The 19,635-nt window shown below is 44.2% G+C and overlaps 1 protein-coding gene across 1 annotated transcript; it reads right to left on the minus strand.

Moving 5' to 3' along the window:
* Positions 1 to 14,932: 14,932 nt before the first annotated feature.
* LOC306993728 (piggyBac transposable element-derived protein 4-like) lies at positions 14,933 to 16,192 on the minus strand (the record flags this gene model as incomplete). Its single annotated transcript, XM_079603724.1, has 1 exon — positions 14,933 to 16,192. One exon carries the CDS (start codon positions 16,190 to 16,192, stop codon positions 14,933 to 14,935), a length of 1,260 nt encoding a protein of 419 aa, XP_079459850.1.
* Positions 16,193 to 19,635: the final 3,443 nt, after the last annotated feature.

A 19,635-nucleotide genomic window follows, 5' to 3' on the forward strand; every position in this document is an offset into this window, starting at 1 on the left:
AGGAAGTATGACCATATTAGCCCCGTTCTGTCAACACTGCATTGGCTGCCTATTAAACATCGTATACATTTTAAAATATTGCTGATCACTTACAAAGCACTAAATGGTTTAGCTCCGCAGTACTTGAGCGAGCTATTAACGCATTATAGTCCTTCACGTCTATTGCGATCTCAAAATTCCGGCCAGTTAATAATACCTAGAATATCAAAATCGACTGCTGGCGGTAGATCGTTTTGCTATTTAGCACCAAAACTTTGGAACAGTCTTCCTAACATTGTCCGGGAAGCAGACAGACTCTGTCAGTTCAAATCTAGACTAAAAACACATGTCTTCGGCCTAGCATACACATAACACATTATAGACTTCTATAATTCAATGTTAGGCTGCATTGTTTAGAACAGCCGGGACCGGGAACACTTCCTGTAAATCCTGATGTACTTGGTACATCATGAGAAGGATGGCGTCTACGCTAATATTAGTCTCTCTGTCTATCACGAGGTTTACCGCTGTCCACCGGAACCAGGCCGTATCCAGATCTGATGAAGGACCAGCGCCAGGACACGACGACGCCGCCGACCTGAAGTGTCAACCAGTCTCTCTTCCTCTCCACTCCGACTACAACCAACCGGAACTGGACAAATACTCTGATTCATTCTGAACTTCTGACCTGTAATGCTCCTGAATCATAATCATACACTGTTCACTCATTGGCCAGAGGAGAACTGGCCCCCGACTGAGCCTGGGTTCTCGCAAGGTTTTTTTCTCCATTCTGTCACCTGATAGAGTTTTGGTTCCTTGCCGCTGTTGCCTTGCCTTCTGGCTTGCTTAGTTGGGGACATTTAATATTCAACAAAATTATAGATCTGCCTTAAAGGTGGACGGTGATGAAATTGTTTTTTGTATTATTTTCATGTTATCCCTGTGCTTTGATACAATCTGTATTGTAAAAAGCGCTATATAAATAAAGGTGACTTGACTTGACAAGGAAATGGAAGAAAGACAAACTGCAAATATCCTTTATCATACTTAAAAAGTGTCTATGGACATATCAGAGTGCAGTTAAGAAAGCCAAGTCTCTTTGTTTATTTTTATTTGATCGAGGAACATCATCAAACTCCTAGTTCTTTTTTCGATTATTAATACAGTACTACATCCCTCTGTACAGACCTTCCGTAATCCTAATAAATCTTTATGTGACAATTTGTTTACATTTATTTTGAGACTAAAATTATAAATCTAAGAGTTCAAATACAAGATACCAGTGATGATAATTTGATCCCAATGAGTCCATTGGCCTCTTAGACTACTTTTAATTCTATTTCCTTAGAATCACTAAAGGAAATAGTTGTAAAATTCAAAACCTCTTCAAGTCCCCTTGAGATTATGCACCCTCGCTATCTAAAGTTATTAATTGATATTGTAGGACCTGGCCTTGTAACTTTACTTAATAAATGCTTGCAGTCAGGGCTGATCCCTGATAGCTTAAAAAGGGCCATAGTGACTCTGGTGCGAAAGAAACCCACACTTGATACATCTGTATTAGCAAATTTTCAACCCGTGTCTGTCCTTCCTTTTATTTCCAAGGTGATGGAAAGGATTGTCTCTCTGCAACTTCAGTCTTTCTACTAATCGCATTCAATCAGGTTTCAAATCTCTACATACAGTAGTACTGAAATGGCCCTTGTAAGAGTCCTAAATGATATCTTAATGATTACTGATTCAGGAGCTTCTGTCATTCTATAAGCATGAGCCCCGTCTGATTGGTCGTGGCGGCGGTGTTGCAACAATCTATAGAGATATTCTTAATGTTACTCAGAAAACAGGCCACAGGTTTAATTTGTTTGAAGTACTTGTGCTAAATGTTACGCTCCTAGATGTAAGAAAGAAATCCCTATTATCTCTAGCCTTGGCTACTGTATATAGGTCTACAGGTTGACGGAGCGCCTCTTGGTCTGGGCCCAGCACAACCTGCGCTCACTGAGAGCAGTACACGTGCCAGGGCACCTGAACGTAAGCCCGGACAGACTCTCACTGAACAACGTTCCTACAGTGCAACTGCTGTGGAAAACATTCTGCAGAGCAGAAATAGACTTTTTTGCATCTCAGGAGAATGCTCAGTGCCCAAAATTATTTTCAAAGAGCATGAACGCGCTGGCCAGTGCCTGGCCCCGCTGTCCGCTTTATGCTTTTCCTCCTGTCTCACTCCTACCTCAGGTGTTGGAGAGAATCAGAGAAAGCGGATGCCCAGTGCTACTCGTTGCTCCGCTCTGGACGAACCAAACGGAAATTCTCACCTTTTTACAAGAGCTGCTGGATAAGGGTAGAACCCCATCCACGCTCAAAGTCTATGTGGCGGCTATATCAGCGTTCGTTAATCCGACGCTTGGCCGTTCACTGGGCAGGAACGACCTGGTAGTTCGTTTCCTTAAAGGAGCTAGGAGGTTGAATCCTCCCAGACCTCCTTCAGTCCCCGTCTGGGACCTTTCTACGGTACTGAATGCCATGAAGGGTGCCCCATTCGAGCCTGTACACTCAGTTGAGATGAAACACTTGTCTTTCAAGACTGTGTTTCTTCTGGCTCTTGCTTCAGTGAAGCGCGTGGGGAATTTGCACGCACTCTCAGTGAGAGTGTCATGTATGGAGTTCGGGCCTAACGACTCTAAAGTCGTACTAAAACCGAAACATGGGTACGTGCCTAAGTCCCTCAACACACCGTTCAGGGCTCAGGTCATCTCCCTGTCGGCTCTGCCGGCCTCCGAGGACGGTAATAGCTCCTGTGGGCGACAATCTGAAAGCCAAACGAATTTGTCGGCCGAGAGGCTGAGCAGGGGAAACTTAAATTGACAGACGCGCTTGCTCAATGATGATGAATCCAAAGACTTCGTTTTGTAGATTTATTGCAGGAGAAACAAACAAGGTTGCGTATCCAGTAGGCTACGTTCCATAATTGCTTCACAATATGATATGGTGTACAAACGGCATTAAACAGCGTTAGAAGTGCGTTCTACAGCGGTCAACAAAAATAGGACTTCCCCCCGTCACCCCCTCTCTTCCACCCCCGAACCACACAGGTGAACAGATGATATGCTCTACTTCCTCCGCCACCACCAGGTGCCTTAATTACCGTATGTGACCAAAAAGAGTGTTCATAAAAATACAACTATACCTGGCTCTTACATTCCGGTCCCTAATTATTACAGTTATTACCCAGTAATAATTACATACATATACATTACACATGCAGGGGAAAGAAAATAAGTAAAAATTATTTATAGTCCATCATAAAAAGTGAGCCATTCTTCGGTCTTCTCTCAGAAGAAAAAAGTCAAAAAATAGTCCAGTCAATTCAGTCAAAAGTCAAGTACAGCAATCAGGATTCAGCTGACTCCTGAAGAAGGCAGATCTTGGTTACGGGCCTGCATATACGGCTGGTTTGGGTCTTGATCCAGACTTGTCTCACAAGTCCTCTTCTGTCTGGAACCACTTCAGTTATCCTTCCAACGATCCAGGAATTGCGGGGCGCAGAATCATCCACTACAAGAATGATGTCTCCAGGAATGAAATTCCGCTTGAACTTTGTCCATTTTTGTCGTTCCTGCAGTTGTGGTAAATACTCCTTAGTCCACCTTTTCCAAAACAAGTCAGCCATGTATTGGACTTGCTTCCATCTTCGCCGTGCATACATGTCCTCTTTCTGAAATAGCCCAAGAGGTAAACATGGTTTAGTTTTGAGAAGCAGAAGGTGGTTCGGAGTTAGTGCCTCCAAGTCGTTTGGATCTGTGGATTCCTTGGTGATGGGTCTACTATTGAGAATTGATTCCACTTCACAGAGCACTGTGTGAAGTGCTTCCTCGTCCAGACTTTGTGTCCTCAAAGTAGAGTTAAGGACCTTTCTGACAGAACGAATCAACCTCTCCCATGCTCCTCCATGATGTGATCCAGTGGGAGGGTTGAAAGTCCATTTAATTCCCTTTAACGAGAGTGCATCATTGATCTTTTGCAAGTTTCATCCTTCTATGGCTCGTCTCAACTCACGCTCTGCGCCGACAAAGTTGGTACCATTGTCTGACCGCAACTCTTTGACCTGTCCTCTTCTTGCGATGAAGCGTCGCAGTGCATTAATGCAAGAATCTGTGTCGAGTGATGAGGCAACTTCAATGTGCACTGCTCTTATCGCCAAACACGTGAAGATAACTCCGTATCTTTTTACAAGTCTCCTACCACGCTTAACCTCGAACGGACCAAAGTAGTCAACTCCAACATGACTGAAGGGAGGTTCTTCCGAAGAAACTCTGTCTTCAGGCAAGTCTGCCATCTGCTGTTGACCTGCAGCTCCATGTAGCCGCCGACACACCACACATCTTGCCAAGACCTTCCTTATGGAACCACTAACACCAGGGATCCAGTATTTCTGGCGTAGTCTTGACAGCATATCGTTTCTACCTCCGTTGCCAACCTCTCGATGAATATGTTGTAGAATGAGGTCAGAGATATGAAGGTCTTTAGCTAATATGGCAGGATGTTTCGTCTCTTCTGGCATGGCAGCCTTACTCAGCCGTCCTCCAACTCTTAACACACCATCTTTCAATATTGGATTGAGCTTGTACACATGGCTGTTTCTTTTTATACCTTCTCCCTTTAGGAGGCAGGAGAACTCTTCTGAGAACCTTCTTCTCTGACAAAACATAATTATTTCAATATCAGCTTCTCGGATCTCTCCCAGTGAGAGATAACCACCACAGAGCTTATTCTTGAAATCACACATGTCCTTGGTGAGAGCATCTTCCTGTTGAGTTGCATCTGACACAGACTGAGTAGGACATGCAGTGGTCTTCTTCATTTTCCAGAGATTCAAAAACAAAGCCTTGAATCTTAGGACCCAGCCCATCACTCTTGTTAGACGTGTCCAAGATGAGGTGCGATTGATCAAATAAGTCACGGCATCATTTTCATCCCTTATTACAGAAGCTCGAATTGCAGCTGATACCTTGACCTCAGGGTCTACAGGTGGAAGCTCTTGCGATTCATCCGGGTTAACAGGCCAGTCTTCCTCTGATTGCAAGAGAAAGGAGGGACCAGAAATCCAAATTTCGTTATTTAGGAATGGTTCCACCCTCGCACCTCTAGAGGCAAGATCTGCTGGATTGTGTGCAGTGTTCACAAATCTCCATTGAGATGCATCAGAAACCTTGAGAATCTCTGAGACCCTGTTGGCCACAAAGATTCGAAATCTTGAAGTTTCATTTTTAATGTATTTTAATACAGAGGTACTATCTGTCCAAAAAACAGAGTCTTGAAGCTGTAGTCTCAGCTCCTTTCTCCACAGTTTGTCCATACGAGCTGCTACAACAGCAGCTATCAATTCCATACATGGGATAGTAACAGGCTTTAAAGGTGCCACCCTGGATTTTCCCATTATGAAGGCGCTGTGTATCTGAGAGCGTTCATTACGCAGCAGCAGGTAGGTGACAGTACCATATCCTTCCTCACTTGCGTCGGCAAAATGATGCAACTGAGCAGTGGCTACTTCTCCAAAGTTCAGAGGTTTTAAACATCGTCTGATGCTAAAGCCTTTCAACCGATGAAGCTCCTTCAACCAATCTATCCATTCCTGGGCAACTGCTACTGGTATGAAGTCATCCAATCCTAGCCGGCTCCGACACAGATCCTGAAGAATTATTTTAGCTGTAAAAACCATGGGAGCTAGGATCCCCAGAGGGTCATAGAAAGAGCTGACAGTTGAAAGGATCCCTCTGCGGGTCAATGGTCTCTCCTGAATAGTTATGCTGAACTTAGAGGTGTCGTACTGGACACACCAACGCACTCCCAGTGCTCTCTCAACAGGTAGCAAGTCATGGTCCAGATCCAAATCTTTAACTTCCTTTGCTCTCTCATCCTCAGGTATTGAGGCCAACACACTGCGACTGTTGCTTATCCATTTCGTTAGATGAAAGCCACCCTTGGCACAAACAGATTTAAGGTCTTTATAGAGAGATATAGCTTCCTGTTCTGATGCTACAGAAGCAAGGCAGTCATCCACATAGAAACTGTACATGATGGCCTCAATCACTTGCTGGCTGAAGGAGTCTTTGTTGTCTTCTGCGCACCTTCGTAGAGCAAAGTTAGCGCAGCTTGGAGAAGACGTTGCCCCAAACAAATGGACAACCATCATATACTCCTCCAAACACTGAATGAAGGCTCCACTGGACCACCAAAGAAATCTCAACAGGTCTGCATCTTCCTCTGGAACTTGAAACATTGCATCAACATCAGACATCAAAACAACAGGCTCTTTCCTAAACCTGGTCAGGACTCCAATCAATGTACTAGTCAAATCAGGACCATTCAGGAGTCGTGTGTTGAGTGATGCGCCTTGGAATGATGCTGCACAATCAAAGACAACTCTGATCTTTCCTTTCTTCGGATGGTATACCCCATGGTGTGGGATATACCAAACCTTTCCGTCACTGCGTTCCAGATCTGAGGTTGGCACTCTCTCTGCATAGCCACTAGATATAAGGTTATTCATGAAAGCAGTGTAGTCCTTATGGAATAATGCATCTCTGATAAACCTTCTCTTCAGGTTGAGGGTGCGTTGTTCTGCAATGTTACGGTTGTTAGGCATGCTTATCTTTCTATCCTTCAGTGGTAAAGCAATACTGTAATGGCCATCAACTAATTTCACAGTATTGTTAGCCATTTCTAACCTGCAGTCATCCCTTGAAAGTCCTAGCTGTTCCTCCTGACTGCACTCTGGAAAGTCTGTCTTAAACTGTTGTTTCCAGAGTTCATCAAGTGTTACAGCAGAAATTCTGTTGATGGTAAATGCAGATTGATACACATCACAACATTCTCCACCAAGGGGTCCATTTACCGTCCAACCAAGCATTGTCTTGATGGCATACGGCCCTTCATCCACACTCCGGATGATTTCAAGTGGTTCCAAAGCTCTGGGTACATTCATGCCTATCAGAAGCTCCACATCTGTATCTATCTCAGGCAAGTACACATGTTTGTAGCAACAATGACTGCTGCTTTTCAAATTAATGAATCGTGATTCTCTAATACACTTCATTCGTTGTGTGACCAGACGAGAGCGTTGTCTCTTTCGTTCATTCCAACACACACACACACAAAGAGACATGTAACGTGACACCCAAACATTCCTTTCCCAAAGAAGCACACACACACCAAGACACCCACGTGTCTTGGCACAGAGAAAATAACTGCTACCATAGTCACTTTTAAATGTAATAAATATATTCCTTTTTGTGTTAAGATGTGTTTCTAAACCATAGGAAAGCATATATATGTCCTAGTGTAACATCAATCGAACTTTAAATGTCTATACTAATGCATAATAATCAAACGTTTTATTCCTGTAACCGTAACCCGATGTGTTTAGTACCATTTTGAATCTTAAGACCTAACGGAGTTGAATCTCGATAATAGACTGCAATGATATGATTATTACGATATGAATTCTCTTCAGTCGTAGAAATGACTAGTCCCGGAGCTCTGTCATAAACTACACAGACTGGGGTTTTCTGACAAGACAAAGAAAGTCTCCCGCTCCCAGATCACTGAAGGTGATTGGACAATCCGCCAAGAGAAGGCGTTATCCTTACATTCCTTAAAAGCCAAACGCTCTTCCTGCTGCGTTCTCTCGCTTCCTGCCTTCATCGTCTGCTCATCATGTGAAGTCTCCGATACTGAACTCCTCCAGGAGTTTGCGTCTTCTTTTATTTTCTTTATCTCAGTCTTTTGTTTCATTTTCAAATTCTACTTTGTTCGTTTCCACCTACGAGTCAAACGAACGAAGCCTGAATTCCTTCAGTAACATATCACTTCCAAAAGAGGCCTTCTTCAAATCTCCCGCGGACAAGCGCGCTCCGCAAACACGAGCGCGCGCACTCTGCTCCGAGGAGGACACACGCAGGCTGTTCTCAGACACATTGCACACACGACCTTTTGCAAGTATCCACTCTAACGAGTTTTAATGTTTTAAGGTTCGATGCATTTTGATGGCTCAAGGTTTCTGTGATGTCGTTGTCCTATGGTCACTCGTGACCATTCTCTCTCTCTCTCTACAACCTCAGCGCGTGCTTCGGCGCGCGCGCCCCCCCATTCACTCTCTCTCTCTCTCTCCCTCTCTCATCTGACTGTTATCCGTTTCGTCTTGTATTGTTTACTGTAAGCTATGTACATAACTATAATCGGTGTATATTGAGTAGTACTATATTCTATATTCTGTAGTTGTGCATTTATTAAAACCATATATTATAAATGACTGGCGACTGTTTAACGATCATAAAAACGAGTCAATGAGGTTCACGACCCGAGCTACCAGCTCTTATTATTTACTACGTTGAGTAGTTTTAATTTTATAAACACAGGAAAATTAATGTTCACGGCCAGAAAGTTAATATTTCTTGGAGTTTATAAGAAAGGATAGCTTTATTGAGAAATTGATCATTTAATCTGACGGTTGGTCGCTGGACGAACACCGATTTGATAATTGCATTAATTTCCCTTAAGGATTATCTCATCATTGATCTGAAATAAGATTATTGATATATGAATGAGGAATTATAATTCGTTGTGATTGATTATTCATATATTCATATAATCCACTTTCACTTTCGACAAATTTGATGTAACTGTAATATGCAAAATATTAATCATATTCATGATTAGTTATTAAAATTCCCTATGGATCATTTGAGCTAATTCATACGGACCCAGAGTCCGAGGCATATACGCTACATGTTTCAAATGAGGCCATTTATGCAAATCTTCCTGTCGAGGGATGTTACTCCTATTCACAGGCATCCTAGGTTGTGTGAAGATATCTGGCATTTCACAGTACCAGCCACTGTCAAATCCAGCCACTTCCAAGTCCGACACAATGCAACTGTCCACAATTCTTGTCACGGGGTGACAAAAATCAGAATGGGACTAAGTTCCTTGCGAATGCAGTTTGATTGAGAAATCCCCAGTGAATATCCGTCTCTATGCACTACAAATCTGTTGCCATGGCAGCAAGGCCAATTGCCCGATTGACAGCAGGTGTGGATTAATTACAGGGAGCGCTGTGAGAGGGACACGCAGCTACATGGGGCTTTAAAACAGAGAGGAAGCAGACTGAAGAGGGGTTTCTCCTCCCCACCTGGGGGTTCTCCTCCCGTGTGAGACTGTGTTTGACAGCGGGTTGTTCTTTTTATTGAGGCTGGGCTATGGAGTGGTGAAGATTGAAGCTGAGGAAGAGAAAGGAAGGATTGAAGGATTTGTCAGCGAAAACCTAAGGAATATCGTCAGCAGTGGGAAGGACGCGAGTGATGAGTATTGGATCCGTTGTTTATATGCACTAACACTGAAGTGGTGTTGAGAGTTTGGAAAGTGTGTGACACGAGTGAATTATTACACCGAGTGAATTGTTGATCTGTCTGCAACTTCTGTCCTCTCCTTGCCGAATGTGATAATCACTGCACCGTTCTTCTGCTTTTCCTGGAGTGAAGTCAAGCCCTGACCAAAGACGAGATCCGATCTGGTGGGAGAAAGACCGGTGGGTGAGTGCTGGCCCTAACGCACGGTGTGTGAGTGGAATTACAGTGCCTGAAGTGACGATTCACCCGGTTTGTGCTGTGAAGTGAAACTGTTGTGTGGAGAAGTAATAGAAGTCTGCCGTGCACTCTTCCCATACAGTCTTCCACCCGCTGCCTCCAAAGGAAGGTTTTGATAAAGCAAGAGCCCAATTTCCTCTGTGAGCAGATCCGGCTCTGTTAATGCTGAGTGCTTCACACATCGCTGAACTGTTAAAGTCGTGCTGTGTTTGTTCCAGTGTCCAGCCAAGTAGAGCGTTTCGCTCAAGTGTCCTCCCCGCCTGGTGGTCTTCACACGCCCCTGTTGGAAGCCTTTGCCCTGTTCAGAAGAAGAGAGAGGTATATCAGTTGAAGTTTCATGTACTGTTGCAACCGTTAAGACCTTCCTGTACTGATTTAGTGCTCAGCCGAAGTGGAGCGTTTCGCCCAAAGTGTCCTCCCCGCCTGGTAATCTCCACACGCCCTATGGGAAGTCTCTGCCCTGTTCAGGAAGAGAGAAGTGGTCTCCACACGCCCTATGGGAAGCCTCTGTCCTGTTCAAGAAGAAGAGAAGGGACTCGCTGGCCCCCACACCTGAGTACCTACCGAGTGACTTACCTGGACGGCGCGAGGACCTCCCCTGAGCCCCCTTCAACGAGCCCCCGGCCCGCCACGATCGTTCCTCTCCTCCCATCCCAGGAGGTCCAGGGACGCTTGACCTGCGCTGGCGGCAAGAAGAAGTTTTAATTAGGACTTATCCAATTGACCAATTTTAATATAATAAAGTACTGTCATTATTTTTATTCCCTTGTCTGTCTGGTCCTTGACACGTTCCTCGAGGTGGTTCCCGGTTTCCAGGGGTGGGTGCAGTCTGGCTTGGCCCGCCCCGACCTGTGACAATTCTCTCTTGGCCCATGGTGCGCAAAAGAATCTTTGTTTTTCTCCCAGAGAGATTCAATCTATCCATCAAACCCATTGTGCAGAAGAATGCTGAACTGCCCTGGTCCAAAAAGGCATAGGTCTCCACTATACTTTGACCACTCTTTGACTTGACCTTTACTGGTACGATGGCAAGCTTAAAATCTTGTTCGCCGGCCCCAGTAAGACCACTGGTTTGGACTGCAACCAAAAAAAATGGCCACTGCCCTCTCGGAGTTGCTCTTACTTTTCTCTTCATCTGCTCTCTTGTCCTTATTGTGGATGTGAAACATACTAGGGTACCTCAAGCCACATATTTTGCAAGAAAGACGTTTCCTGCACTCCTTACTGATGTGACCAGTACACAAACAGCCAAAACAAACTCCCAGCTTTTTCAGGAAATCAATCTTCTCACTTTGAGCTCTCTTCTCCAGCAGAGTACAACACTCCAGCAAGTGTCTACCTTTACAGTACATGCAAGTCCTTTCAAGTAAATGTCCATCTTTAACCTTATGTTCTGTTAGTGTCCTTTCAACTGTAGTAGCAGCAGTGACAAAGCTACTTCCCTTAGCCCCTGAGCGAAGTGATCTTGTCCTGCTGCCTTCTTTATTTGCCACCAACACTAGTACGACCTGTAGATTTCCAAACACAGGGTCTGTCAGGATCTTCACTTGACGTTCCATAAAACTAACAATATCAGCAAACATAGGTCTCCGGCGATGCGTTTACTGGATGCTACATGACACTGTTCGCCACTTATCTCTCAGTTTGTAGGGTAATCTTTTAATCACGGTGATCATAATGGCAGGTGTATTCAACTCACACAGACTATGAACCTCATCCATGGCATTGCAACATCCACGCAAGAACAGACTTTATGCATGTAAAGCCTTTCCATCTTCTGGCTTAATCACTGGCCATGAAGAGACCTTATCCAAATAGGCAGATGCTATCATATGCTCGTTTCCAAAGTGTTCATGCAGTAAAGTCTTTGCCTTTGCATAGCCTGAGCCATCAGTCAAATGTTGACAGCTCCTGACAAGATGTTGTGGTTGCCCCCTGGTGTACTGTTCCAGAAAATGCAAACCATCTTCAGCATTATCAGTCTTTTCCTAAATCACTTGTTCAAAAGACCGCATAAAAGCATGGTACTGTAGAGGGTCGCCATCAAATATTTGGATATTTCTTTTAGACAGCGATAAAATACATTGCTGATGCACCAGCATTGATGTTATCTCATTCTGTTTTTTCATTATAGACAACATGTGGTTCTGGTCACTGTTAATGTTCGACGATTTTCCTTGCGCCTACGGGTCGGGGATAGGTCTCTCACTGTCGTGTGTGCCTACAGGCCAAACGGCAGTGCAGAGTACCCGGCCTTCTTGGAGTCTCTGGGAGGGGTGCTGGAAAGTGCTCCAACTGGGGACTCTGTCGTTCTACTGGGGGACTTCAACGCCCACGTGGGCAACGACAGTGTTACCTGGAGGGGCGTGATTGGGAGGAACCCTGATCTGAACCCGAGCGGTGTTCAGTTATTGGACTTCTGTGCTAGTTACAGTTTGTCCATAACGAACACCATGTTCAAACATAAGGGTGTCCATCAGTACACGTGGCACCAGGACACCCTAGGCCGTAGGTCGATGATCGACTTTGTGGTCGTTTCATCTGACCTGCGGCCGTATGTCTTGAACACTCGGGTAAAGAGAGGGGCGGAGCTGTCAACTGATCACCACCTGGTGGTGAGTTGGATCAAATGGCGGAGGAGGAAGCTGGACAGACTCGGCAGACCCAAGCGTACTGTAAGGGTCTGCTGGGAACGTTTGGCCGAGTCTCCTGTCAGAGAGATCTTCAACTCCCACCTCCGGCGGAACTTTGACTGGATGCCGAGGGAGCCTGGAGATATTGATTCCGAGTGGACCATGTTCTCCACCTCCATTGTCGAAGCGGCCGCTCGGAGCTGTGGCCGTAAGGTCTCCGGTGCCTGTCGAGGCAGCAATCCCCAAACCCGGTGATGGACACCGGAAGTAAAGGATGCCGTCAAGCTGAAGAAGGAGTCCGGGCCTGGTTGGCTTGTGGGACTCCTGAGGCAGCTGACGGGTACCGGCAGGCCAAGCGAACAGCCGCCCGGGTGGTTGTGGAGGCAAAAACTCGGGCCTGGGAGGAGTTCGGTGAGGCCATGGAAAAGGACTATCGGCTGGCCCCGAAGAGATTCTGGCAAACCGTCCGGCGTCTCAGGAGAGGAAAGCAGTGCCCTACCACTGCTGTTTACAGTGGAGGTGGGCAGCTGTTGACCTCAACTGGGGATGTCATCGGGTGTGTTCCAACTACAGGGGGATCACACTTCTCAGCCTCCCTGGGAAAGTCTATGCCAGGGTACTGGAGAGGAGAATACGGCCAATAGTAGAACCTCGGATTAAGGATGAACAATGCGGTTTTCGTCCAGGCCGTGGAACACTGGACCAGCTCTATACCCTCTAAAGGGTGCTGGAGGGTTCATGGGAGTTTGCCCAACCAATCCACATGTGCTTTGTGGATTTGGAGAAGGCATTCAACTGTGTCTCTCGTGGCGACCTGTGGAGGTTGCTCCGGGAGTATGGGGTCCGGGGTCCTTTGCTAAGGGCTGTCCGGTCCCTGTACGACCGAAGCAGGAGCTTGGTTCGCATTGCCGGCAGTAAGTCAGACTTCTTCCTGGTGCATGTTGGACTCCGGCAGGGCTGCCCTTTGTCGCCGATTCTGTTCATAATTTTTATGGACAGAATTTCTAGGCGCAGCCAGGGGCCGGAGGGTGTCGGGTTTGGGAACAACACGATTTTGTCTCTGCTCTTTGCAGATGATGTTGTCGTGTTGGCCCCTTCAGACCAGGAACTTCAGCATGCACTAGGAGTTTGCAGCCGAGTGTGAAGCGGCTGGGATGAGAATCAGCACCTCCAGATTCGAGGCCATGGTCCTCAGTCGGAAAAAGGTGGCTTGCCTACTTCATGTTGGTGGAGAGTTCCTGCCTCAAGTGGAGGAGTTTAAGTATCTTGGGGTTTTGTTCACGAGTGAGGGAAGGATGGAACGGGAGATTGACAGACGGATCGGTGCAGCTTCTGCAGTAATGCGGTCGATGTACCGGTCTGTCATGGTGAAGAAAGAGCTGAGCCGCAAGGCGAAGCTCTCGATTTACCGGTCAATCTACGTTCCTACTCTCACCTATGGTCATGAGCTTTGGGTCATGACCGAAAGAACAAGATCCCGGATACAGGCGGCCGAAATGAGCTTTCTCCGCAGGGTGGCTGGGCGATCCCTTAGAGATAGGGTGAGAAGCTTGGTCACTCGGGAGGAGCTCAGTGTAGAGCCGCTGCTGCTCCACATCGAGAGGGGTCAGCTGAGTTGGCTCGGGCATCTGTTCCGGATGCCTCCTGGATGCCTTCCCGGGATGGTGTTCTGGGCGCGTCCCACTGGGAGGAGACCCCGGGGAAGACCTAGGACACGCTGGAGAGACTGTCTCCCGGCTGGCCTGGGAATGCCCCGGAGTCCCCCCGTAAGAGCTAGAGGAAGTGGCTTGGGAGAGGGAAGTCTGGGCATCTCTGCTTAGACTGCTGCCCCCGCGACCCGGCCCCGGATAAGCGGAAGAAGATGGATGGATGGGTTTGCATAATATATGTGTGTGTACTGTGCATAATGATTTATATATATAAAAACACACACAATCATGTATATATTTAAGAAAAATTGGTTATATTTATATATAACATATTTATATATAATATTAACTATATAAATGCAAATATTTCTTAAATGAATGTGTGAGGGCTGTCCGGTCCCTGTACGACCGAAGCAGGAGCTTGGTTCGCATTGCCGGCAGTAAGTCAGACTTTTTCCTGGTGCATGTTGGACTCCTTGTCTAAGTGGTACTAAAGGGACCTTGATATCGCGGCTTTACTTCCTGCTCACTTCTGCGCCGAAGCACGGTCCCAAATCTGTGCGAGATGTCAGCGCCATATTAGGACTTTGGCGGCTTCAATCGTTTGTTTTTATGCCCCCTTGTAATTCATCTGTCGACCAGTGGTCAGGTTTTGAAGATAAAATGTTTTATTATTATTCGTGTACAAAATATATATTTTTTTTTTACAAATTGTTGTGTTATACGAAGCAATTGCTTATCCATTACTCGTTTTAAAACTGTTATATTGTTTTTATTAAGTAACAACTATTAAATAAACATTGTTTTAAGAGATATGGCAGTTTAAACTGAATTTATAGATACTTTTATTGTTTTTACACAAGAAAATAACTTTCATTAAACATTAAAAAGCTAAAGAAAAACACAAGATTTTATGTAAAAAAATTGTTTTAGTTTATTTAAAAACATAGTGCACAGTATACACAAAATCAAATTAAAAAGGGTGTGTGTTAAAGGCACATTTTTGTGCACCCAGATTTGAACACACTCACACACCTTTGTGCCATTCCTGGAAACAGTTCCTGTTCAAATGAAGACACAAGTGAACGTCACATCCCTGGCATTTCCATGGAGTTAGTTGCTTCTTTCCATGCACAGCTTTGCAATGAACACACAAGCGGCGACCAGCAGTGGCAATATTTCTGACATCGGAGGTCAGCTCAGCTCCTGGAACCGGCACATGGTCACTACTGGTGTGTTTTGGTGTAACTTTCTGAGACACACCACAGAGCTCTTCAATAAGCTCTTCCATAAACTTCTTGTGCGTCATGTTGCCGTGTAGCTCCTTGTGCAATATGAAAGCGTTGGTGGCAGCAACGTCCAAGAAGTGTAGAAAGACTTTTCTGTACCACTTCATGGTTTTGTGCTGTGCAGTGTAGTACTGCAACAGCTGATCGGACGGGTCAACTCCGGTCATGTGCTGGTTGTACGCGGTCACAGGCGCTGGACATGCAAAAGTCTTTGTCCTCCATGTATCTTGTGCTTTCACTTTTCGTTGCACTCGATCTCCTGTAAAGGCAGCATGGATGGTGGAGCAAATAGACACTACTTGTTTGTCCATCCACTTCACGCACACAAGAGGCCCGTCCCGAATCCACCGGATGGATCCCCTGGTGGACTTTTTGGTCAGTGAATTAGATGAGCTCCGTGGGAAGTCCTTTCTATAGTCTCTGTACGTTCCACAAGCACCAAACTTCATAGCAAACAAGTCTGTTAAGAGCTTTGGACTTGTGTAGAAATCGTCCATGTACACATGGTACCCAGAGCCCAAAACTTTCTTGTCCAGAAGAGACATCACAGCATCATAAGAAAGCCCATGGTCTGTGGGAAAGATGTCATTGCCCGTGAACACAGAGAGGTCCACAGTATATCCATTCGACGAGTCAGTAAGGACAAAACACTTGAAGCCCAGCTTTGTTGGCTTGGCTTTCATGAACCGTCTCATTCCTGCATTTGCTCTGCATGCCACCAGTCTTTCCTTCACAGCTAAATTTCTTCTAGGATGATAGAAGGCTTTGCACGCAAGACGGATAGTGTCCATGAGGGGTTTGACCCTGAAAAGTCGGTCATGTTCAGCTGTGCCGCTCTTCTTGTCATTTTCCGTGTCTGCATCTGGGTGGCTCATGTGCAAATTCCATGAAATGGTGCGGTATCGGTCCCTAGACATTACTGTGGCGGGAAAAGGCACAGAGAAAAGACTGTCCTGCCGCCAGTAGTCAGCGATGGAGCTCATCTTCACCATGGCCATGTAGAAAACGAGTCCAATGTAGCGGTACAGCTCGCCAACACTAACATCTGTCCAACTGTATTTGCGACCCTTTGCAAGTGCCCTGGCAGCCTGAGCGTTTGTGTTGTGGCACAGATTTGACACGGCGCTCTCTGAGAAGAACAGTTTGAACAGACTCACAGGGGAGTGCGAGTCAGCGAGACTCAACTGCGGCCCAGGTTCCCGTGCCGGCAGGAATCTCCGAGGCTTTGGGGCCACGTCGACATCAGTCTCTTCTCGCCATGACAGAGTCTTCTTGGCTCTCTTTGCAACAGGTATCTGGTCATTCTCACATCTGTGGGGGAGAAAACAAAAGCTTTGTTGACATGCTGACAACAGGATCACAACAACATCCATTACTAATACATAGATAATGCTGATATATTGCCCACTCATTAAAGGGTTAGTTCACACACTAATAAAAATTTGTTCCAACCCCGTAAGACTTTCGTTCATCTTCAGAACACAAATTAAGATATTTTGTATTAAATCTGAGAGCGGTCTCACTCCTCAATAGGCTTCTATGGGATTGAAACTCGCCGGCCCAGAAAAGTGGGTAAAGACATTGTTAAAATAGTCAAAGTGACTACAGTGGCTCAACCTTAAGTTTATTAAGCGACGAGAATACATTTGTGCAAAAAAATAAAATAAAATAATGAATTTATTCAACTATTCATGTTCTTCTCTGTGGGTCTCTGAGTAAGTTCACGTAGTGTAACAGTGCAGCGCTTCTGTGTTGTACGTCAGCAGGCTCACTATTGGCCGACACTGGTGATTTGTGTGACGTACAACACAGAATCGCTGCGCTGTTACACTACGTGAACTTACTCAGAAACCCACAGAGAAGAACATGAATAGTTTAATATATATCTTTATATACACAATCACTTTATTTGTAATATTGCACGGTATGTCATCAAAATGAATCTGTCAGTTGTAAAATATCAGATAATGTGCACTTACTCATTAAGATTCTCAACCCGGCTGAAAACTGAACGATGCTTTTGTGCTGCCCCTGTGTGAGGTGCACGTGAAGGAAACACATTCCTGAGAAAAGAAAAGGTACAAGCACACATATTAGTAAACATTTGTTAGCTTAGGATGTCCAAGATGGCACCAGTGCATACATAAGTGATTGGCAATTAATGTATATGGCTGATGCTTTATGCCTGACGATTAGGCATCATTGAAACATTTACACCTCAGCAGATATTGGAGAAGGTGGCACACCAGTGCATGCATAAGTGATTGGCAATTAATGGATATATTATGGTCTCGTGCTTCATGCCTGTTGATGGGGCATTGACGACCTTATGCACGTTCAAAGCATTTACACCTCAGCAGATATTGGAGAACACAGTTAAGCTCCGTTAATGAGCCAGTATTTTACAGTAAACGCAGATGTTCTGCCGAATAATGCTATCAGATTGTGCTACCAACACTATATTTGCATTAAGGGGAGGTAATAAAGCCTCAAACCACATGAATATGATGTAAGCTAACCAAGAGTCTGAATATTTAATTTGATCTCTCTTCACAGTATAGAGAATAAAAGCTTTTTTTTGTAAGACATAGGCTACTAAATGAACACAGGACAATATCACCCATAATATTAAAAACAGTCAGATGTCAGTCTGGACCGCTCTGAAACAGCGATTGAAACGGCTAACTCTAATAACTAATAACTCTAATAACTAAAATAAGAATACATGACTTACTCTTTAGAAAATGTGTCCTGTGCTGGATCAAAGCGCTCCCCAAAATGCAGTTCTTCATCGTCAAGGTCTTCGTCGTCTTCGGACTCTGAGGAGAAAGTGAATTCTTCCTCACTGTCTGTGGTCATCTGGAGATCTTGCTCGCGTGCGTGAAGTGCCATGATGTAAGGTCAATGAAGCCAAACAAAAGTTTGATGCCAATTTTATCCTATTGATAGGGGGCGTTTACCGGTGGGTGTGGCCAGACCAGCGCTCTTTACAAACCCCTCCCCCCACCCCCCAGAATTACACATGTAATGAATGATACAATAGATACAAATATTTCACATATAATGTTCTAAATTATTCCAAAGCATCATAAGATATGAGGAACAAAAATATTAAAGAACATTTGATTCACACATTAAGGGGGAAAAAGGAAAAGAAGACATAACAGAAGTACATGTTAATGTTCTAAATGACAATGATTTTTGTTTAAAACATGGATTGCATGTTTTTTTCCCTCTTTTGTACCAAAACACATGCATTAGCCTGTAAAAGGGATTATTTCACACTCTGTGACATTCTCACATCTCCTTGTCTGGGTGAATTTATTAAAAATCATGAAACAACAAAGAAGTGTCTTCATTGAAAGACTTCATCCATATTATCAAAGATTCTCTTGAAAAACTCTTGTCAATTTTGTTAAATTGATATTAAAACCACTGAAAATATTGTATTTTATTGTAGGCATTATTTAAAGTTGTTTTGGTCTCAGTTGTGCAGTAAAAGGTTGTGTATAATGTGAATCCCCTTGAATACAAACAAATTAAGTTTGGTGAACTGAAGAAAGATTTTTCACAACATTATTGGGTCAATAACCTTTTTTAACTTGCTAAACACTTTATTCAAATGCCACATATATCATGGGAAAATGGAGTATACTGTGTTAATAGGTTAATAAATCAAGGTTTTGGTCTTGTTTAGTGCATGAACATAACTTAACCCTTTAAATGACATCTGTATGCACTGTTATTTTTGTTATTTGCCATTTTGTTATTATTATTTTTTTGTTATAGGCTATAGATATAAATTTTTCTTCATTCTATTTATTTGTATTTATTAATTTATTTTCATTTAACTTTTTGATACACAATGTCCTGGTATGGCTGCACTTTGTTCTGAATTATGTTGCACCACTTTAACCCTTGAGCGTGTTTCGTTTGTGGTTTACAGTCGGTACAGTCTTAGAGACTCCAGGCAACAAAATGTAATTTTGTAACAAAATAAAACTTTTTTTGTTGTTTTTACAATGTAATTTTACTCAGTTTATTAATCTTTTTACTTCACATTTCGACATTTTTACTCCACAAAATGTATATGAATAAATGTAAAAAATATATTTTTAATAGGTTTTTATGTAAAAAAACAACGGGACCGATTGTTATTACATTATTTGAAGTGCTTTTACTTTTCAACTTCAATCACTAGAGAATAAAAATAAAATTGTCTGCACCTCTCACTGTGAGAAAAACAAATCATGGAGGTCTTTAAAAATTCCCCTACATTTTCAGCTTCCCTTGCAGGGCAGAACAGGGGTTGTCCACCATCCTGCAGAGTTCAGCTAAAAAGTGGCATGAATGATGTTTTGCTGATCATTTTCCAGTCTTGGGTTAAACTGTATGCAGTCAGTAATGACGGTATGAGTATCAAACATAATCCTGTATTTTA

This window comes from Phoxinus phoxinus (genome assembly GCF_949152265.1).
Source record: "Phoxinus phoxinus genome assembly, chromosome: 25".
Lineage (NCBI taxonomy): Eukaryota > Metazoa > Chordata > Actinopteri > Cypriniformes > Leuciscidae > Phoxinus > Phoxinus phoxinus.